The sequence below is a fragment of the Gadus morhua genome, chromosome 9 (genome assembly GCF_902167405.1).
Source record: "Gadus morhua chromosome 9, gadMor3.0, whole genome shotgun sequence".
NCBI classification, from domain to species: domain Eukaryota; kingdom Metazoa; phylum Chordata; class Actinopteri; order Gadiformes; family Gadidae; genus Gadus; species Gadus morhua.
Window position 1 is genome coordinate 8,123,958 of NC_044056.1, and position 17,547 is coordinate 8,141,504.

The window sequence follows — 17,547 nt, forward strand, 5'->3', positions numbered from 1 at the left end:
GAATTAATCCTCTGCACCAAACAGCACGTGTGTCCCATGTCAGGAGTGACCCTGCGGGGGGCTCTTAGCCCATCCGCCGAGCGGCCCAACAAAACATTCAACTCGCAAAGCGATGGACCTGTGTTGGCACGGGCCTGCGTCGGGCCTGCACTTATAGCCATCCTTTAATAGCATTAGTGTCATGTGTTGTGCCTCCCGCGTGTTTACCCCCCCCCCCCCCTCCCAGAAAAAAAGAAAAAGCAGCTTGCCTCCTCCTGAGCTTGACCTCCCATCTCCACTGAGTGCTTAATAGTGGCGGAGGGGCTTAGCAGAGGCCAGCATCCAGTCTGTGGAGCGAGAGGGTCGAGGCAGCACTGTGTGTAAGAAGGGCGATCGAGGCGGTACCAACTCCATCACGGCTTTCCTCCTTTACCCCGACGAACCTTAAGGGGGATTTGAGCATTTGTTCAGTCTACGGTCCTCTGGAAAACATCTGATTCGTTGCGTAACCAGTCCCAGATGCGCCGCTGTGGAGTGTGTGTGCGCGCATGAGTCGGTCGGTGCGTAACAGTCCGGAGAGAGTACCTGTGGCGCGTGCGTAACGGGGTTGAAGAAGACGAAGAAGTTTGGATTCTCCGTTTCACTTTTTTCGCTTTTTTTTTTTTGTTGTAGGTATGAACGCAGATACGTGCGTCTCGTACTGCGATATGACATCGATGGATTCATATTATGGTGCGTCCGCCCCGCAGGGCAGGGATCACCAGGCCAACCCGTTCAGGACGTTCCAGACGAGCGAGACCAAATACAGCCCCACTTTCCTGCCCGGTAAGGGACAGGCGTACGGGGAGAAGTCCCGGAGTCCTTACCAGCAGGAGTGCCAGTCTTTGGATGGCACCGAGGAGGACACCTTCAACAAGTACCACCACTTTATGCAGCGGCCGGCGTGCAAAACTCCTCCCGAGAGCAACAAGCTTGAGAGCGGACACAACGGATCGCTCATACCCTGCTACGGTGAGTTCAGCAACCGCGGGGATCGGAGGGGTAGAATGACATCAAGATGCGTAGAAGGGAGTGCGATGGATTAATATGCAGTAGAATTGGATGATGGAGTGAGAAGACGGTTCTGTAAATGATATTAAATGAGGTTGCGTGCGAGCCGTGCAACATTGTAATGTTTGCGGCTTTAAACTGCTGCAGCAAATTTATGTAAAATATTCCTCTTTTTTTCCGATTTTTTTATTGGGTACATTTTTCAATTGAATAAACGCTGCTATTCAATTATATTGTACAATACTAAAGCATACATATTTAAAATAAATAGATATCGATAGGCATTTATAATTCCGCATATACGTGCGGAAAAGTTTGAAATTGAAATAGCCAATAGTCGACCTATTTAAAAAATGTCTAATGGCTTTTGGTTTGAAGTCCTCTTCCAGCCCTACCAGGTTCATAGTTTGTTCTTCATCAATTAAATGATGGATGAGGCGCAGGACGTTTCTGGGATTGGTTGACAATTAAGTGGTTGATTGATAACTATTCTTAGATGATCATTCTCCCGGTCGGCCAAAACCTTTTCTTGAAACTAATCCACGTTCAAGATTTGTGTGTAGGCTTCTGACTTTTGAAAACTTAAATGTGATGTTCTACTACAGAACCCGCAAGGGACAACAGAATAAGTTTAGGCCAATATGTATTTTAATTTATTAACGTATAGCCTACATGTAAATTAATTCAAACTGAGACAAAACTGCAAATACCAGGCCTATAGTCACACATTTTAAAACAATAAAACGCTAACCCTAACAACGAAATTAAGCCTTCATTGATATGCAAATTATTCATTATGGACAGGATCATGCTTGGACGTCTTAAATGAGATGGATGATATAGTTTGGGTCAGTCTTGATGCAGGTCACCGTAAACTAAATATGATGATATGGTGCATGCAGGCCTATGTCTGTGACACCCACCACACCCCGCGTTGGAAAAATGATTGAAATCAATCATCAGATGTAAGATTTTGATTAGCAGGCATCAAAACACACATAAATCTTGACTTGCACATCGCGCGACTGACGTGGAGCGGAATGCAATCGTCGTAATTGTGTGCGGTGGAACCCGATACATTTATCTGGTTCCACATGTTTAGTCTGAAAAAGACCCCAACACACACACACACACACACACACACACACACACACACACACACACACACACACACACACACACACACACACACACACACACACACACACACACACACACACACACACACACACACACACGGTGTATATACATTTATTCAAATGATTTAACTTGACATTAATGCAGAATTTGGAGGTGCATCAAACATATCTTGTGTAGACCTTTGAGCTAAACTTACTTGGCGAGTGCAGTGACAGCCTAATTTGTCTTAACACCAACCTAAAAACCAAATAGACCATCATCTCCGCCGAGGAGCGCTCCACTCTGTTATTATTTTCAAATGTTGCAACCAGATGAAGGCCCCGTGGGTCTGGGAAGATAAGCTGGGGGCCAAACCCTCAGGCGTCAGAGGGCTTGTGTTTTGTGTGGTCCTCAATGGGGGACATGACTACAATGCTTCACTCTCATCCTCGCAAACACAGCGTGTTGCACACATGCAACTTTATCTGTTACTTTATGAATTGCGTTTGTAGCGTTATGGCTTATTCATGATGTATATTATTACATACAATCTGTAGTAGGTATATTTATTCACTATGAATTTATTTATTTTGTAGATATTTTATTTATTTATTTACGTTTATGAGTCAGTCATACTGTATAATGAGGTCAGATGTCAAACTGAAAACCACTTTCATTACACAGTCTGTCTTTTACAAATGGTAGTACTTTACACCTGGGTGTGTCATCGGTGCAATATAAACAAAAACAAAGCTATAATTACTAACCTCGAGGCCCATATTAAATATTACAATAATAAACACAACAGTTAAATATGATAGATTTGATAAAATGATGCTGTAAAGATAATATATTTACTACTCTGTTGAAATCCTTTTGTATTGCAACCACATATGGCAAGAATTTAGTCACTTTATTTAAACTGTTCCGAAATATATTATTTTGTGGATTTCTTTCAAGACGTGTCTGGTGTTTGTTTATCAAACAGCTTCTAAATAATATATAACTCAACCCCATTTAAGAGAGACAGTACATCATACATTCATAGGCCTTTCCCTGCAACTTCAATGTGTCAGCTGTGCTGCTAATACATCATGTGAACGTCGTTGATTCACGCCGTCCTACAAAGCGTAAACCCAGTATACTTGGTCACCTATGAACGCAGTTAAACCTGGAGAACACATCGTGTGCATGGAGGCTTTTGGAGGAATGCAGGTCAGCACCGCAAAAGCGCTCCACATTAATCAGAGGCAGATGTGCATCACCGGCTCCTTATAGCCCCAGTTATTATTCATATTCCCCAAACACAAGCCCTGCAAAGTCACGGAGAGTCCCTGAGATGACAAAGTGGGGCTGGTTTACGTAACCCTGTCTCAACAATACCTTGTGTAAATAATCAGAGAGTCAAACGATGGTGATTGCCTCTGAGTAATCCTTTGAGACAGCCAGAAATGGAAAAGAGCGTTTCCTCGGAAACGGATGTGGGCCCACTTTGAGATACGTATGTTTTCAAGTCGACACATGAAATACCGAACAATATTGGTACATTTTGTGAGTTTCCCTCGAATGAACTTCCCCGCTCTCTGCATATATTCACATGCACACCACACGTCGGTATCTGGAGAAGCAACTGAGGGAAAGCGATCCAACATGGGGATGTGTCCTCAGAGCCCACTGAACCATGTGGTTACGCCTTGGGGTCTCGCTCTGGGCCTGGGGATTACTGTGCTACTATCAATGCTCACGCACTACACCCCAAAATATGGCTCACATGGCCTGCAGAGTTGGGCAACAGTTGTCAACAGTTGTAAACTGTTATGCCCTGAAACAAGGCAGCGTAAACATCTAAGAATACAAATGGGAAAATCGTTTTGGGTTCAGTGATCCAATGTGTTGTGTCAGTGACAGGACTACATTACTATGCATTGTATTGAACGAAGTCACAATTGTGCCACATGCGTGTGTCTTTTTACTGATTACTAACACAGTGTTGGTTGTAAATACCAGCCATAAAAAAAATGGAATTTATATAAAAATTCAAGATATTTGAAGATATTACAATGCTTGATAAATTGAATCATAGATTTCAATAAAAACATGATTTGTGTTCTCTGACATTTACAGATATAAGAGATTTCCTCTGTCAAATAACTGTTGCCTCTGTGATTGGTCATGGGCAGTCCCCAAAGTTTGAGTGAAAGGATGAGAAGGAGAAGAGAGGAGAGCCATTAAGAGAGCGAGAGCAAATGAGAGTGAGAAAGTAACATTGAGAGGGAAAGAGAGACAGACAGAGATAAAGACAGAGGGAGAGAGAGAGAGACAGAGACAGAGACAGAGACAGAGACAGAGACAGAGAGACAGAGACAGAGACAGAGAGACAGAGAAAACAAGCTTTGCCTTCTACTTCCTGTCTCCCACCCCGCTCCCCCGAACGTATGCTCGCCAGAAAAAGAAACGATTTGGAAATTTCAACCAGGTGGCGCGTTTCACTCCCAGCCTCTGGTGTTAAGGCTGGCCTTCAGTCTTAATCTGCCCTCGCCAATCTCTATCAGAGGCTCTGTTAGCTCTGGTGGGTTCTCTTCATGCATACACACGCTATTATATGCAGATATGCATACTTCCTGTCCCATGAAAGGACTGATTGATTACTGATTGATTCCGAATTTTGAAAAGCTGAAATCTTAAGTTCATTACAACCTATTTTTGGAAATGAAAAAGCCAGGTCGAGCCATGCTAAAGATGAAACACATGGCTTAGACAGTTCTTGTTAGAGGTTTCCCTAATAGCTAATGGTGCTAAACCAGCTTGACACATAACTGCATAACTTTTTTGTTTACTCTCGTGTCGTTAGATGAAAATAAAAAAAAATTGGTGTGGAGGTTCAAAGGGAAATTTTTACAGTGACTATTTATCTTCAGTAATTATCTATTAAATGGCCAGATAGGATTTTATTCAACCCTTATGTTCAATCATTGCCACATTTAATTAGTCATCGCTTATTATACAGAAATTAGGGTTTGGGAATTTAACAGAAATCATGAATTATCTACTATAGTAATTATGCTTGTATTGGTTACTGATTGTTATAATTATATTACATGACACTACTTGACCTCAGACAACCTAATTCAAATTATAATGCCCAAAGTATTATCCAAATGATATTTCTGTACATTTAACATAACAATAGACGCATACACAATTTAGCATATATATATATATATATATTTATTATTTTTTTTATATATATATTTATATATATTTTTTTTAATAAATATATGAAATGGCGGTACTGAGGCCGTGAATACGTCAAATTATCAGGAGCTGAGGTTGACCAGAAAGGTTCCATCCTCCTCATGGAACCTGCATTCCTGCGCGAGCGGCTGCCATTGATCTCCCCTACGGAGCATCTGGGAGCTTCTTCCCCGACCACTTCCAACAAGGAAGTGACATCACTTCTTATGATCGATGTCTCGAGCCTCACCTGAATATCGTCCTATAAACAATTTACCCGACGGCATGGATGCCAATCAACGGTGGGTAGCGCCTCCCAGATTAGACGCTTGAATCATTTGTGGTATCGTGCTTTATTGATGCGGTCGTATAGGGGGTGATAACGGGAATGCTATCGTGGCCAGCCGAAGTCTGATTTTTTTTTTGCTATTTTAACAGAGCCTTTAAAACCACTCTGTTTAAAAGCATTCCCATCCCAATTTAGTGTTTGGTCATTAACCCTTCTCCAGGTAACTAATTTATTGTGTTTTTTTTATTTGCCTTCTCTTGACCCTCCCTATCCCATTCCATAAAAACCAAGAGGGTGTCCTGTTGCTTTACGGCCATTTAAATTACACTTTGATGTTTCCTCTCTGTTTTCGGCAGTGATTAAATTGCTGACCCTAGTAAATCTCTGAACTTTACTAACTGAAGAGGTCTGAGGCATGTCACAGGACTGCTTAAGGGAAAGGCAAGTTCAGCACATAACATCCTGCCTTCATATGTCATATATACATCGCGGAGGACTGTAGATCTTAAATCCAAAACACATTCCAAGAAAGGCAAAAACATAGAGTCAACGCACCGGAATCTTGGCTCTACAAAATAAAATAGTGTTTGATGGCTGTGTTCTCGTGAGGATCATACAGAATGCTCAGCAGGAAGATATTTGTGGCAAAGGATTTCAGCCAACATGGGTGTAACAGAGCATGAAATATGGTGCTTGCCGCTATACAGAATAACAATTTTATAAGGTATTCATTCATGAACATCTGCACGGGAGTCTTGAATGCGTGGTCGGGTCGATCTTACAATTATTAATATTATTCTGAAATACACTGGACATCCACCTCCACATGTGTCTCCCTTTCCCAGATGTACTCGTTGCCCTAGCAACGCTGGATGCCTTGCTCAGTGGCATAATTGATTTTCTCTTCCACAGATGCCAAACAGGAACACAAAGTTGGCCGGACCTGCCTCTTGAAATTGCCCCAGGGCTTAGAGAAATATACTGTGGGTTAGAATATGAGGCATCCATGTGTGTGCGTGCGTGCGTGCGTGTGCGTGTGTGTGTGCGTGTGTGTGTGGATGATGTCAGAACATCTGCCTCGGTAGAGACTGTGAGGGAGTCTGACAGGTGGGCCACAGCGATATAAGGGTCATGACCCCCAGCTGAGCGAGCTGTAGTGTTCCATTAGTGTCTCGGGGGGGGGGACAGGTCTGAGGAGCAACAAAGGGTGAGGGGAAGAGCGATGGTTATTGACGTCTCAATGTGGCGCGGAAAAGTCATTTGCAATTCATGAAAACAAACTTGGACGTAGTGGTGGAGAGAGAGACACCCCCCCCCCCCCCCCCCCGACTTCATCAATCCAAGATGAGGCTTGTTAAAGCCCCCCAGATGAGACGTCATCTCTATCTGCTCAGACATAACGAACACAGAGGTCCTGGACTCCAGTGGGCCGGGGGTACCAAAGCAACACACGAGGTTGTGTTTGTTCTTTGAAACCAACGATGGACCGAGTCCATGAACATGCCTTGCTCATGGGAGGTTCAAGTCTTTAATGGTTCCCGTGTCGGGAACTATCATGACACGCAGGTTCCTGACCCCAGAGCCCGGGACAGGAGGAGAATGTGCAGCAGAGGCAGGAAAGGAATCAGAATACAGAACTCACTGTTGTGAGCCTGGCCCCATTCACAACCAGAGAACCTTCTGCTTATTTATTCACACAGCTGTTTGTTTATTGAAGTGGATCGGCCGGCTTTCTTCATCTCCTAAAAGGAAACCAAAAAAAATAGGCTCGCACACAACGAGACCGGGGCCAACAGAGCTAAGTCTGTCACCCACCGAAAAAGATTGCGTCTCTCCAAATTGAAGGTGACAAACACGATGTTGTTTACAAGGTGGAGAGCGCAGTGGTGCGGTGGTGGCTGCGGTGGCTCCGGTATACACAAGGCCAGCCATACATTGCTCAAGACGGCGCAGAATTCGTGAGGTTCGGGTTTCAGATGGCGTGATTGGGCGGGGGGAAGCGGAGCTGGGGGGTGGGATTGGCGACGGGGAATAGGGCTTTGTAGGAGGGGGCGGTGTCACAGGTCACGCCAATGCGAAGTGACATACCTTTCAAACAGAAACAGGCCCTTGCTTTTCCTCTTGTACTTTTAGACTCGGGCGTGATGGAGACGGGGCTTTTTGAAAATAAAACCTTAGAGAGGTGATGTAAGCTGAGGGTGAACGTCATTCAGCGTGGGGAGTGTACACAGGAGTAAACGCAGACATGTCTTTGAGTTGTAAATTAAGAAACCGTCGGGGAAATGAGTGGCCTCATTTAGGAATAGATACAAACATCCTTCATATTACTCACTATACAAATTAACCTTTGGTAAGCACACTAAAAACACATAATAAAATAAAAATAACCAAACTAGCCACCAAACTGTCTCGGACCTTGTGCATTGACTCTGATGCATCGCTATATCAAAACATTGCTTAATTAACGACGCCATTCATTCACAGCCAAGGACAACGGCGGGCTGACCGAGTCCGAGTGCCCCCCCAACGCAGAGGCCCCGGGGATGGAGGGCAGCTACCTGAACCTCAAGGAGACCGGCATGAAGACACAGCAGCTGGAGCGGCCCGGCTCCGACCTCTCCGGGCCCCTGGACAAGAGCGAGCCCGAGAGCAACAAGGGCAAGAAGCGGCGCAACCGCACCACCTTCACCAGCTACCAGCTGGAGGAGCTGGAGAAGGTGTTCCAGAAGACCCACTACCCGGACGTGTACGCCCGCGAGCAGCTGGCCCTGCGGACCGACCTGACCGAGGCCCGAGTGCAGGTGAGAAAAGAAGGGGTTACTCCTGGTCGCCGAACCCAAGGTGCATGACGGGTTCATTTAAGGGTAGCCGAGAGGGGAAAATCATAGCTCAGGATTTGAACGACAACATCTCAGGAATCGTTATTTCGGGGGGTGGGGGGGGGGGGGGGGGGGGGTTTGCGTGGCATGGGTGCAAGTTGTACTGCATGTGACATCATGCGGAAGCGGCAACTCCGTGACCCTTGATTTTGGAGCTGGTCTCTAGTTTTCCCTAGTTTGAGTGATATTCCTCAACGGGGATTGGAGTGGTGAGGCTGAGCTGAATCATTGTAGTCCTCGTTTTGTTTGCATGTCAATATTCACTCGGGGAACGAAGAGAGGCCTGGAGGAGCTGGCCTCTTGACAAGAGCTTTTTTTTCCCCCCGCAACAGCAGACAGCATGGCTCATTGTTCCCCGCTCGCTCTTCCTGCATGCCAGTTTCACATCGGGAGTGGGACGGGTGGGACAGAGCAGCAATACCAAACACTATTAACTGTTACATGCTGCAGACTCTGTGACAGACTCTGTTAAAGGAGGTCAAGGGTCAAGTGTTTCCGAGCGGTGTTCTCTTCCAAAACCCCTCTCAAGTCTGCTTCAACAAACAGCCTCAGTGGACGGAAAAAACACACTGACACGAACACATAGGAAAACAATAGCTCCACCAAAAAAGTAATGAAACCTTTTTTGGCGAGGAAGTAACCTAAGAAAACACTGGGGATGACAGTTTCAATTTACAATCCCGCTCTGAGACATAGTCAGGGACCGAGAACCTGGTCTGGCGTTGGTTGGTACAGTGAAGCGAGTGCATTCACGTTGTTGCCTGCACACAGAGCTATCTATTCCCACAGATGAATATAATTAACCCACAGGTCCAACAGGGGGACAGCACAGCTCACTTGAGTCGGTGTGAGGTTTGACCCATGCTTTTTAAAATCATACCTTATAGCTCCACACAATCAAGACAAAACCCTGCAATTTCCTCCCCAGACCTGTCACGGCAGCAGAGCCCAGGGTTGGCTGGTTGCTTGTGTACCATCCAGCACTGGGAAGGTTGACAAATTCTAAATGGAATCCTTTTCATGTCAGTGAAGAGCGACGATTGTAATGGAGTACAGTGCTGTTTTCTCAAGGGCGAAATACAATTGTCAAGGTCCTCCACTTTCATCCTCAATTTGAAGACGCCGGTCTTTATGCAGTAGACAATTTTCCATAATCAAATCTTTTGGCTTCCATCCTAAGTCGTTTATCCAGTGCAATTTGCGCTCAACCTCAAACTTGAACTTCACCGTGCTTCCCGTTTCCCTAACTTTATGGAGGAGCAGGCTGTGCGTCTGAGTGACCGGCCAGGCAGTCTATCAATCGCGCTGCCTCGTATGACAGAGATGAGGTGAGACGGCTGGACTTCAAAGCCCCGTTTGGAGCTCTGCCCTCCCTCCCTCCCACCCCCCCTCCCTCCCCCACCTCAGACCCCTGCTTGCTCTGGAGCATAAATAAAGCTCTTTAATGGCACTGTAAGCTGTCTTTTGCTGTCAGCATCTTTGGCAATTACTGTATCACCGGTGAGCACTTTAAGCCCAGAGAGCTCAGAGCAAACCTTCCTTGCAGATGTCTACTGGGTAAGACAAACAAGGACAGCGACCGGGGTTAAAGTTTGGCCCCTTTTCGTAGTGTCAGAGCGAGTAAAGAGATAGTATATCCCAAACCACCGCCATTACATCAAACCGGCACACAGTGTGGCTGATGATGACTAATAGTGATCTATGTCCATTGGAATGATGCCTTCGAATGCGAAGATACCGCGAGTCGCCATTGGAGCTCTACGGGTGTGGGGGGAGCAGGAGACACATGGAAAAACAGCCCCCCCCCCCCCGTGCAGATGATCTCGTCTTTAAACTATTTGGCTGGCGTCTCGACCTGACCGCCATTCAAAAGCCTCTGAGAAACATGACACACAGACCCATGGAACCAAGACACACTGCACGCATGTGCTCAGGTGTTGTTGGTGTAGAACACACAACATCGTTTTTTTAAAAGAACGCAAAACATTTGGTAGATGTAGACTTAATTGGCGCTACAGTCAAATGTTTTCATTTATAATTGCGCTACATATATAGGTCTTCTGTGCAAGGCTATGTGTTTATGCGCGTGTGTGTGTGTGTGCGTGTGTGTGCATTTACATGTGTCTGTGCGTGAGTGTGTGCGTTCATGTGTGTGTGCGACAGTCAGGCCGCTGCTTGCCTGCACGCCTCTGAAAGGTCAACAGGGTTGGCGGCGGAAAGCCGAGGGCTTAGGCGTCAGGAAATTAAACATGAAATGAAAACAAGCTCCAGTTTGAACATTCTCCCATCTCACTCTCCAATATCCCCACTTCCCCCGGTCCACTTTGGGGGAGGAAGAGAGACGCAGACGGAGGGTTCCAGGGGGAGGAGAGGGGGGAAGGAGGCAGGCGTTGGGATGGAGGACAGAATAAGAGGATAATAATAATGAAGAGACGGCGAATTAGCACATGGATTATTTAATGGACTAATGCAAAACCTCAAAAGAAAATGTATTGTGCATTTTAAGTACATTTTGTGTTTATATTCATTTATAGCTATTTATATTAGTATATTTATTAATATGTATATACATACAACGCCCTACTTTGACTTAAAGTAGGCCTTCAAGAAACATGGCCATACTTTGCAATGCATACTAGTGAAGGGGAGCTGGAAGAGAGCAGTCCTCAAAGGTCTGCTGGGGAAAAGGTTGTTGTGTTGTCCCGATCGCCCTGATGGGAGGAGTTCTGGCACTGGTTCTTTCAACAGGATTCCGTGATCATTTGATCAATGGTTGCAAATTATTGCAGTCATCTCTCACAGCCACATCTTCATGAAAGCATCTTGAGCAGATCTCTTGGAAGTGTGCTTCCCAATGTACAAGCTTTAGTACAAAGTGTTACGGTCAGATACAAGCCTTAATAAACAACTCGGGAAAACTTTTATCAATAGCAGATCCTCAAGATGGCTGGCTGTGGGACATAACATACGCTCTGAAACCCCCTCAAAGCACATCATATAACTCTGAGGGCAAGAAGCCTGTGACCTTGACATTGGGGTTCAATGACAAGCGAGCTATCGGTTTACATCTTTGTAAGGGTGGGCCGTCTTCTAATGTCCCTGGGACTTCCATATAAGGTGTTTACTGTGAAAAGGAAGCCAACAACTAGTTTCATCCCTTCACAATGACGGGTTTATATGCATTCCTTGGTACTTAGCTGCCCTTATCTGATTTGATTAAAAATCCACCGCAAAATCCTGACTTAAATCCGCAGTGCAACCCTATAGGCTGTGATGTCGGTGCATACAACTCAAAGACATCATATTTGAGGTAGGAATTTGAACGTTACAACTTTTCTATTATTCAACATTTCATTGTGTGGGCGTTTGTGTGTGTGTGTGTGTGGGTGCATGCATCTATGTGCGTTTAGACTGGGTAACAGAGAATGACATACGAGGGGTGGGATTTCAAGAGGTTGAGTGAGGGGAAATTGCATGTCAGGGACTCTATAAAAACCACAGGCTGATTGGGCTGGGAATCTTCCCGCAATCCAAGTTCAAACCCCTGTGATGAGGCCGGATTGAGCTCTCTCCCTCTTCCTCGCTCACCCACCCTCTCTCTCTGTCTCTCTCTTTGAACAAGGCTCTTCCTTCTCCCTTGGGATGATAGTATTCAGACAGCCAGCAAATAAATACCGCAAAGAAATATGCAGTCTCACTTTAATGCTGTGAACTCTGATGTGACAAAAGCAATCAGAACATGAAAACTTGTAAACGTCAAAACTGATTGTGTAAGCAAATGAAAAGGGAGGAAAGCTAAATGGAAACAGAATTTATTTGTTAACGAGATATCTACACAACGTTTAATCTTTTGACAAAATCTGACAGAAAATCCAAGAACATTTTGGAAAGCAATCAGTCACCTGAATGGAAAAACAACTGAAATAATCTAACTTCTTTGCTCCGAATTGATGTTGGACTTTTATGAACGGATCTTTTTCAGCTCTCGCTGTAGCGTACAGGTCAACTTGTTTTCAGGTGTATTTTGGTAGAGGACACTAAACCAGGGTGCAATTGTGTACTTTCTTGTGGTCTTCCAACTGTCCTGCATATCTATAAGTTCTTGCCAACTCCATACTCTCCTCATCTCCTCCATATTGTCCAAGCCATGGGACCCACTGAGTTTCAAACACACCTCATTCCGAAAAAATGAAAAAGTTATCGAAACTCATCCAAAAGAACGTCATTCAAACTCACCATTGAGCACCGTTGAGCATTGACCGCTGAAAGCACGCGTGTAGATGTTGACATATTTTGCTTCTTTAGGTACCAAGAAAAAAAAAGGGATAAAAGTCTATCTGGCCGGTCGCTTACTCTTTCTTTCATGTAATGTGCAGAAGGAGTCATCCTCCCCTCCATTCATCAGCTGTGTTGACATGCGAGAGAGAGAACACCTTTCTGGGAGTGATTTATGGACCACGGTGGGCCCAGATGTGGATCCGTCTGCGCTGGCAGAGTGAGGGGGAGGACAAGATGGTGGGCTTTTTTTCAAAGGCAGGGGCAGAGACGGGCAGAGCCAAGGGGGGAAGACCCAGCGTCTTCACATCAAGAGATCTTAAAGACACGTCAAGCTGTTAAACCTGGGCCTTGACATGTGCAGGGGGGGGGATTTATAGTCTGCTCCGTCCTCTGGTTTTCCATGGTTTCTCCATCGCTCTCTCTCCCTGCTGCCGATTGGACTGATACGGTGCCATTTTTGCTTCTGAACAACATTGGCCGTTGTAGTTAACATGGGTTTTAAATGAAAACAAACGAACATAAAAAGGCTGGTAAAAGAAGAAGAAAATGAAGGGCATACCTTGGATATTTTCCTGATCTTATATTTTCTCTCTCTCTCTAAAGGTGTGGTTCCAGAACCGCCGCGCCAAGTGGAGGAAGAGGGAGCGCTTCGGGCAGATGCAGCAGGTCCGCACACACTTCTCCACCGCCTATGAGCTGCCCCTCCTCACACGACCAGAGAACTACGCACAGGTACGCAACGGTCGCTGTCGGTGGATTGTGTTCAGTGATCTTCTCAGATCCGCTCTGGGTTTCAATCCAGAGGAAGATCTGACCCTACTCTGTTTAGTTATTTGTGACTCTGAGTGAAAACAGCTAATTAATGAGCAGGAAGGGGTGAGGAAGCTTTGCTCATTGTACACATGGGCGAAACGACACCCAGTACCTTGGGTCTGGTCGCCGACCACACCTCAGCCCCTACACCGCCCTGTCCCCCGTCACACAGCCCCCCCTAACGCCTGGTCCTCTCCCACAGATCCAGACCCCGTCATGGATCGGGAGCAGCAGCGGGGGGTCCCCGGTACAGGGCTGCGTGGTCCCCTGTGACTCGGTCGCCTCCTGCATGCCCCCTCACCCCCACGGCCCGGGAGGTGTCCCGGACTTCCTGGGCGTGTCCAGCCCCGGGGGCGGTCACATGGGACAGACGCACATGAGCAGCCTGTTCGGGGGCCCGGTGATGGGCGGGGGCATCAACGGCTACGACCTCAACGTCGAGCCCGACCGCAAGTCCTCCAGCATCGCGGCGCTGCGCATGAAGGCTAAAGAACACAGCGCGGCCATCTCTTGGGCGACATGATACTCCAGACCCCCCCCGACGCCAAGCCCGCCCCCCTCTCCCCGCCCTCCTCCTCCTCCCCCCTCTCCCACAGGAACGCCCCCCCCCCCTTCTTCTCCGGAGCGGAGTTTGGGAGGCGTCAAGGGGGAGGAGGGCCGGCCAGACAGCACTAATGATAACGCAGGGCAAAGGAACTGGAGGAGGGGCCCGTGGAGATAACAGAGGTTACTCTAGGGAGGGACAGGCCACCGATAGCAACACAGATAACAGCCTGACAATGACAGTCAGCAGGCACCGAGAGAGAGAGAGAAATAGAGATGCTACTTTGAACTTTGATCGAGGTTTTCATTGAATCGTGTACATTCTTCATTCCTTAAACTCTCAGGTTTTTTAATTTTCAAATGGAGGATGATGGATGATTCCTCCTTCAATGGGAGTCGTTTGCCTATTAGATGACCTGGTTCAGATGTGCAAGGCTGCTTGCACAGGGGGGACAACCGTCCATTATATCACATAGACGCCTTGCCTGGAGCGGAATAACAAAGTGTTTTCACCAGCTAACATCTAACAGATATGACACATTCAGAACCCTATTGTTTGCTGCCTTCCATAATATATTTTCCTCTTTTCCTTTCTTAAACATGTTCCCAAAGCTCCTCCCTCCAAGGCACATATTTGTGTGACTCACCCAAATCATAAATCACTAAACATCCAACCAAGAAACATATAAAACAAAAACAGGGATTCTCCACAGCACCAAGGGTACGTGGGAGTTTAGATTTCTGCTGCACACTGCCCAAAAGAACAAACCAAATAATGGAACCAAACAGAACCCTTACTTTCACCTCATGCTCTGCAAAAGGTAAGGCATGTAAACCTTCACGACATGACAAGAAAAAAACAAGTTGAAAGCCCGAACGCAAACAGAGTGCAACTGATGAAGGGCAGACATGGCTGGGCCAATTTAGTCAGGGAGGACGCAGGCGTTGGATTGGCAGTAATTTCAAACGAACGTGTCATTTCCTCCCCCAGGCCTGCCTCCAAGGGTTGCCTTCTCCTGGGTACTGGGGGGCTTCGGGTTACAGGAAACGCCGTCTGCGCGCCGGTGCCAGACGGCAGGCCCCGCATAACACACAGCAGCAGCCTTCAACACCAACTTACCCCGCCTCGCCCTAATCAGCAACCAACAGGAGTAGACTCTCCCAATTAGCGTCAAACCACGGTGTCCAGCCGCCGCGCAATCACCTAGGAGAGTACATCACGTCGCAGCGTGCTGCTGCCGCCCGCGTGGACACAACGCCACCCCCCCCCTCCCCCTCCCTTCCACACGTTGTAACGACCAATCAGTGTGGGGTTTCAGGAGGGATGATTTCCCAGATTCCCCGGAGGCACAACGTCTGTCCGTGCAATCCGTCACTGTGCGGGGGAGGAGGGGGGGAGGCCGTGGGTCCCGGGTCGGTGGAGGCTCCGGGAGCGTTCTGGGAAGTTTAGGTAATGCGATGACATGAGAGCGGAGAGGCAGGAATGCCGTGAGTCTGTCCAGTGATTGCTGGGATGTCTCTGTGTGTTAGCCCCTCTCTGGAGGACGGCTGTCACCAGAGCCGCTCGGCATGCTGGGGGATAGAGGCTGGGGGCTTCATTAGCCTCCGGGCCGATCCCGGAGGCTGCGGAGGCCTCACATTCCGTGGCATCCCCTGTTGGATCCTGGCTCCCCTCTTCGTTCCCGTCACCATGGCGACATGGGTGGACCCATCACACTGCCTTCAGCCCAGTTTTTCTTGGTTTCGCTAAAAGCAAACTGACATAATACATTTCTGGATAACAGAATAAAAAAACACCCAAATGAAGCCATACATGCATTCCTTTTCGCAGTGTTGATAATATTTGTAACTAGTAACCTGATTTGAACCGTGCAAACCTAACCCTAATATTTATTCCGCTAATCATGTCTTTAACAACCACAAACACGGGCAGTCGTTTTACAGGACGGTATATTGAGTCATTACTAAATAAAGACAGATGTGAAGAGGATGAGAAAAATGTGGGCTTTTTTTTTCTAAAAAGCAATGCGAACAAAAGGAATGAGTTAAATTGTACAGCAGGGATTTGATAGGTTAACTGTTCAGAATGTAGTACTATTTGTAGTAGTATTTGTAGTACTACATGTAGTCATGTCTAAGAGCCCCCCTTTCCCCCCAGCATTCCACCAATCAGCAGCTTCCTCCATGTTTATACTACTGAGAAAAAGCAATTAATCGTTTTTTTGTATTAGCATATTGTGTGAATGTGAGTTAGACTTTTTTAATTTGTTTTTTTTGTACATTTGTTTTGCTTATTATTTGTAAAATAATGGACCTCTCAATGCTAAACCAAAAACGTATTACAACATTGCCAAGAAATGGAGGTCAGAAAAATGAATTTCTGACTCTGACAAGTTGCGCTGGATAAATTTGCTTTTCAAACTCTTTTTTTATTTTTTTTTGTTATATTAATCATGTATTTCAATTCCTGATATTGTGTAATATTGTTCCACTGCAGTAAGTTATTGCACTTACAATGTTGAAGAGACATGATTGACTTGCATTGGCGAATTGGTCATTCTGAAGCCAGAGTTGCCGTATAGAATATACCTTTAAGAAATGGGCTCCATGACTAGCATCGCTGAGTGACGCTCAAAGTGCTGGTACTAATGTTTGTAAAGAAGTTGCTGTTCAAGTTTGTGATATCTTGAAATAAATTGATCTTATTATTTACTGAATAATTAAAAGAGGGGTTCTTCTTTTAAATAAGCTATCCGCAGATGAGGGCACATCGTCAAGATACACACCACCGCACACACACACGCTACTCAACAAGTCAATCACAGAGACAAGAACACATGGGATGGGTTCGCTTCAGACTTTTTAGCAAACACTTAGTTTCACAAGGACAGAATTCGTAGACAGAAATAGCCGCCATCAATCAAACCCAAACGCATCTTGCTCACTCATGTTGTCTGAGTGTGCGTGCGTGCGTGCGCTCGTGAGTGAGTTGTGCATCGTTGAAAAATGTAATGCGTGCTGGAGAAGAAAGGTTGAAGATGTGCAATTTTTCACAGCAGTTTCCAGATGGGACGCTGGGGCCATTATGCCCAACGTGAAGGACCTAATGCCTCAAACGGACGTTAAACACCACCAGGTGCTCTTCCCGGACCACACGCTCCTACACCATGGTCACGTTCAGGGGCAATGGTAAAGTTATGGTTAGATGTTGACGCAACGCAATGATCACGCACTCATTTCGACGCAGTCGTGAACCTGTTTTGGTTCTTGGTCAGGTTTAAAATTTTAACGTTGAAAGACTTTAAAACTTTAAAATGGCGGTGTTTAGAAAAGTGAGAACCGGAAAAGCGGATTGCCGGAAAT

At 46.2% G+C, this 17,547-nt stretch overlaps 1 protein-coding gene across 1 annotated transcript; it reads left to right on the forward strand.

Annotated features, from left to right (window-relative positions):
* The first annotated feature begins 281 nt into the window (after positions 1-281).
* Positions 282-16,910, forward strand: alx4b (ALX homeobox 4b). Its single transcript, XM_030367275.1, has 4 exons — positions 282-990; positions 8,156-8,472; positions 13,432-13,560; positions 13,844-16,910. The coding sequence occupies exons 1-4, from the start codon at positions 654-656 to the stop codon at positions 14,162-14,164; spliced, it is 1,104 nt and encodes a 367-aa protein (XP_030223135.1). The 5' UTR covers positions 282-653; the 3' UTR covers positions 14,165-16,910.
* Positions 16,911-17,547: the final 637 nt, after the last annotated feature.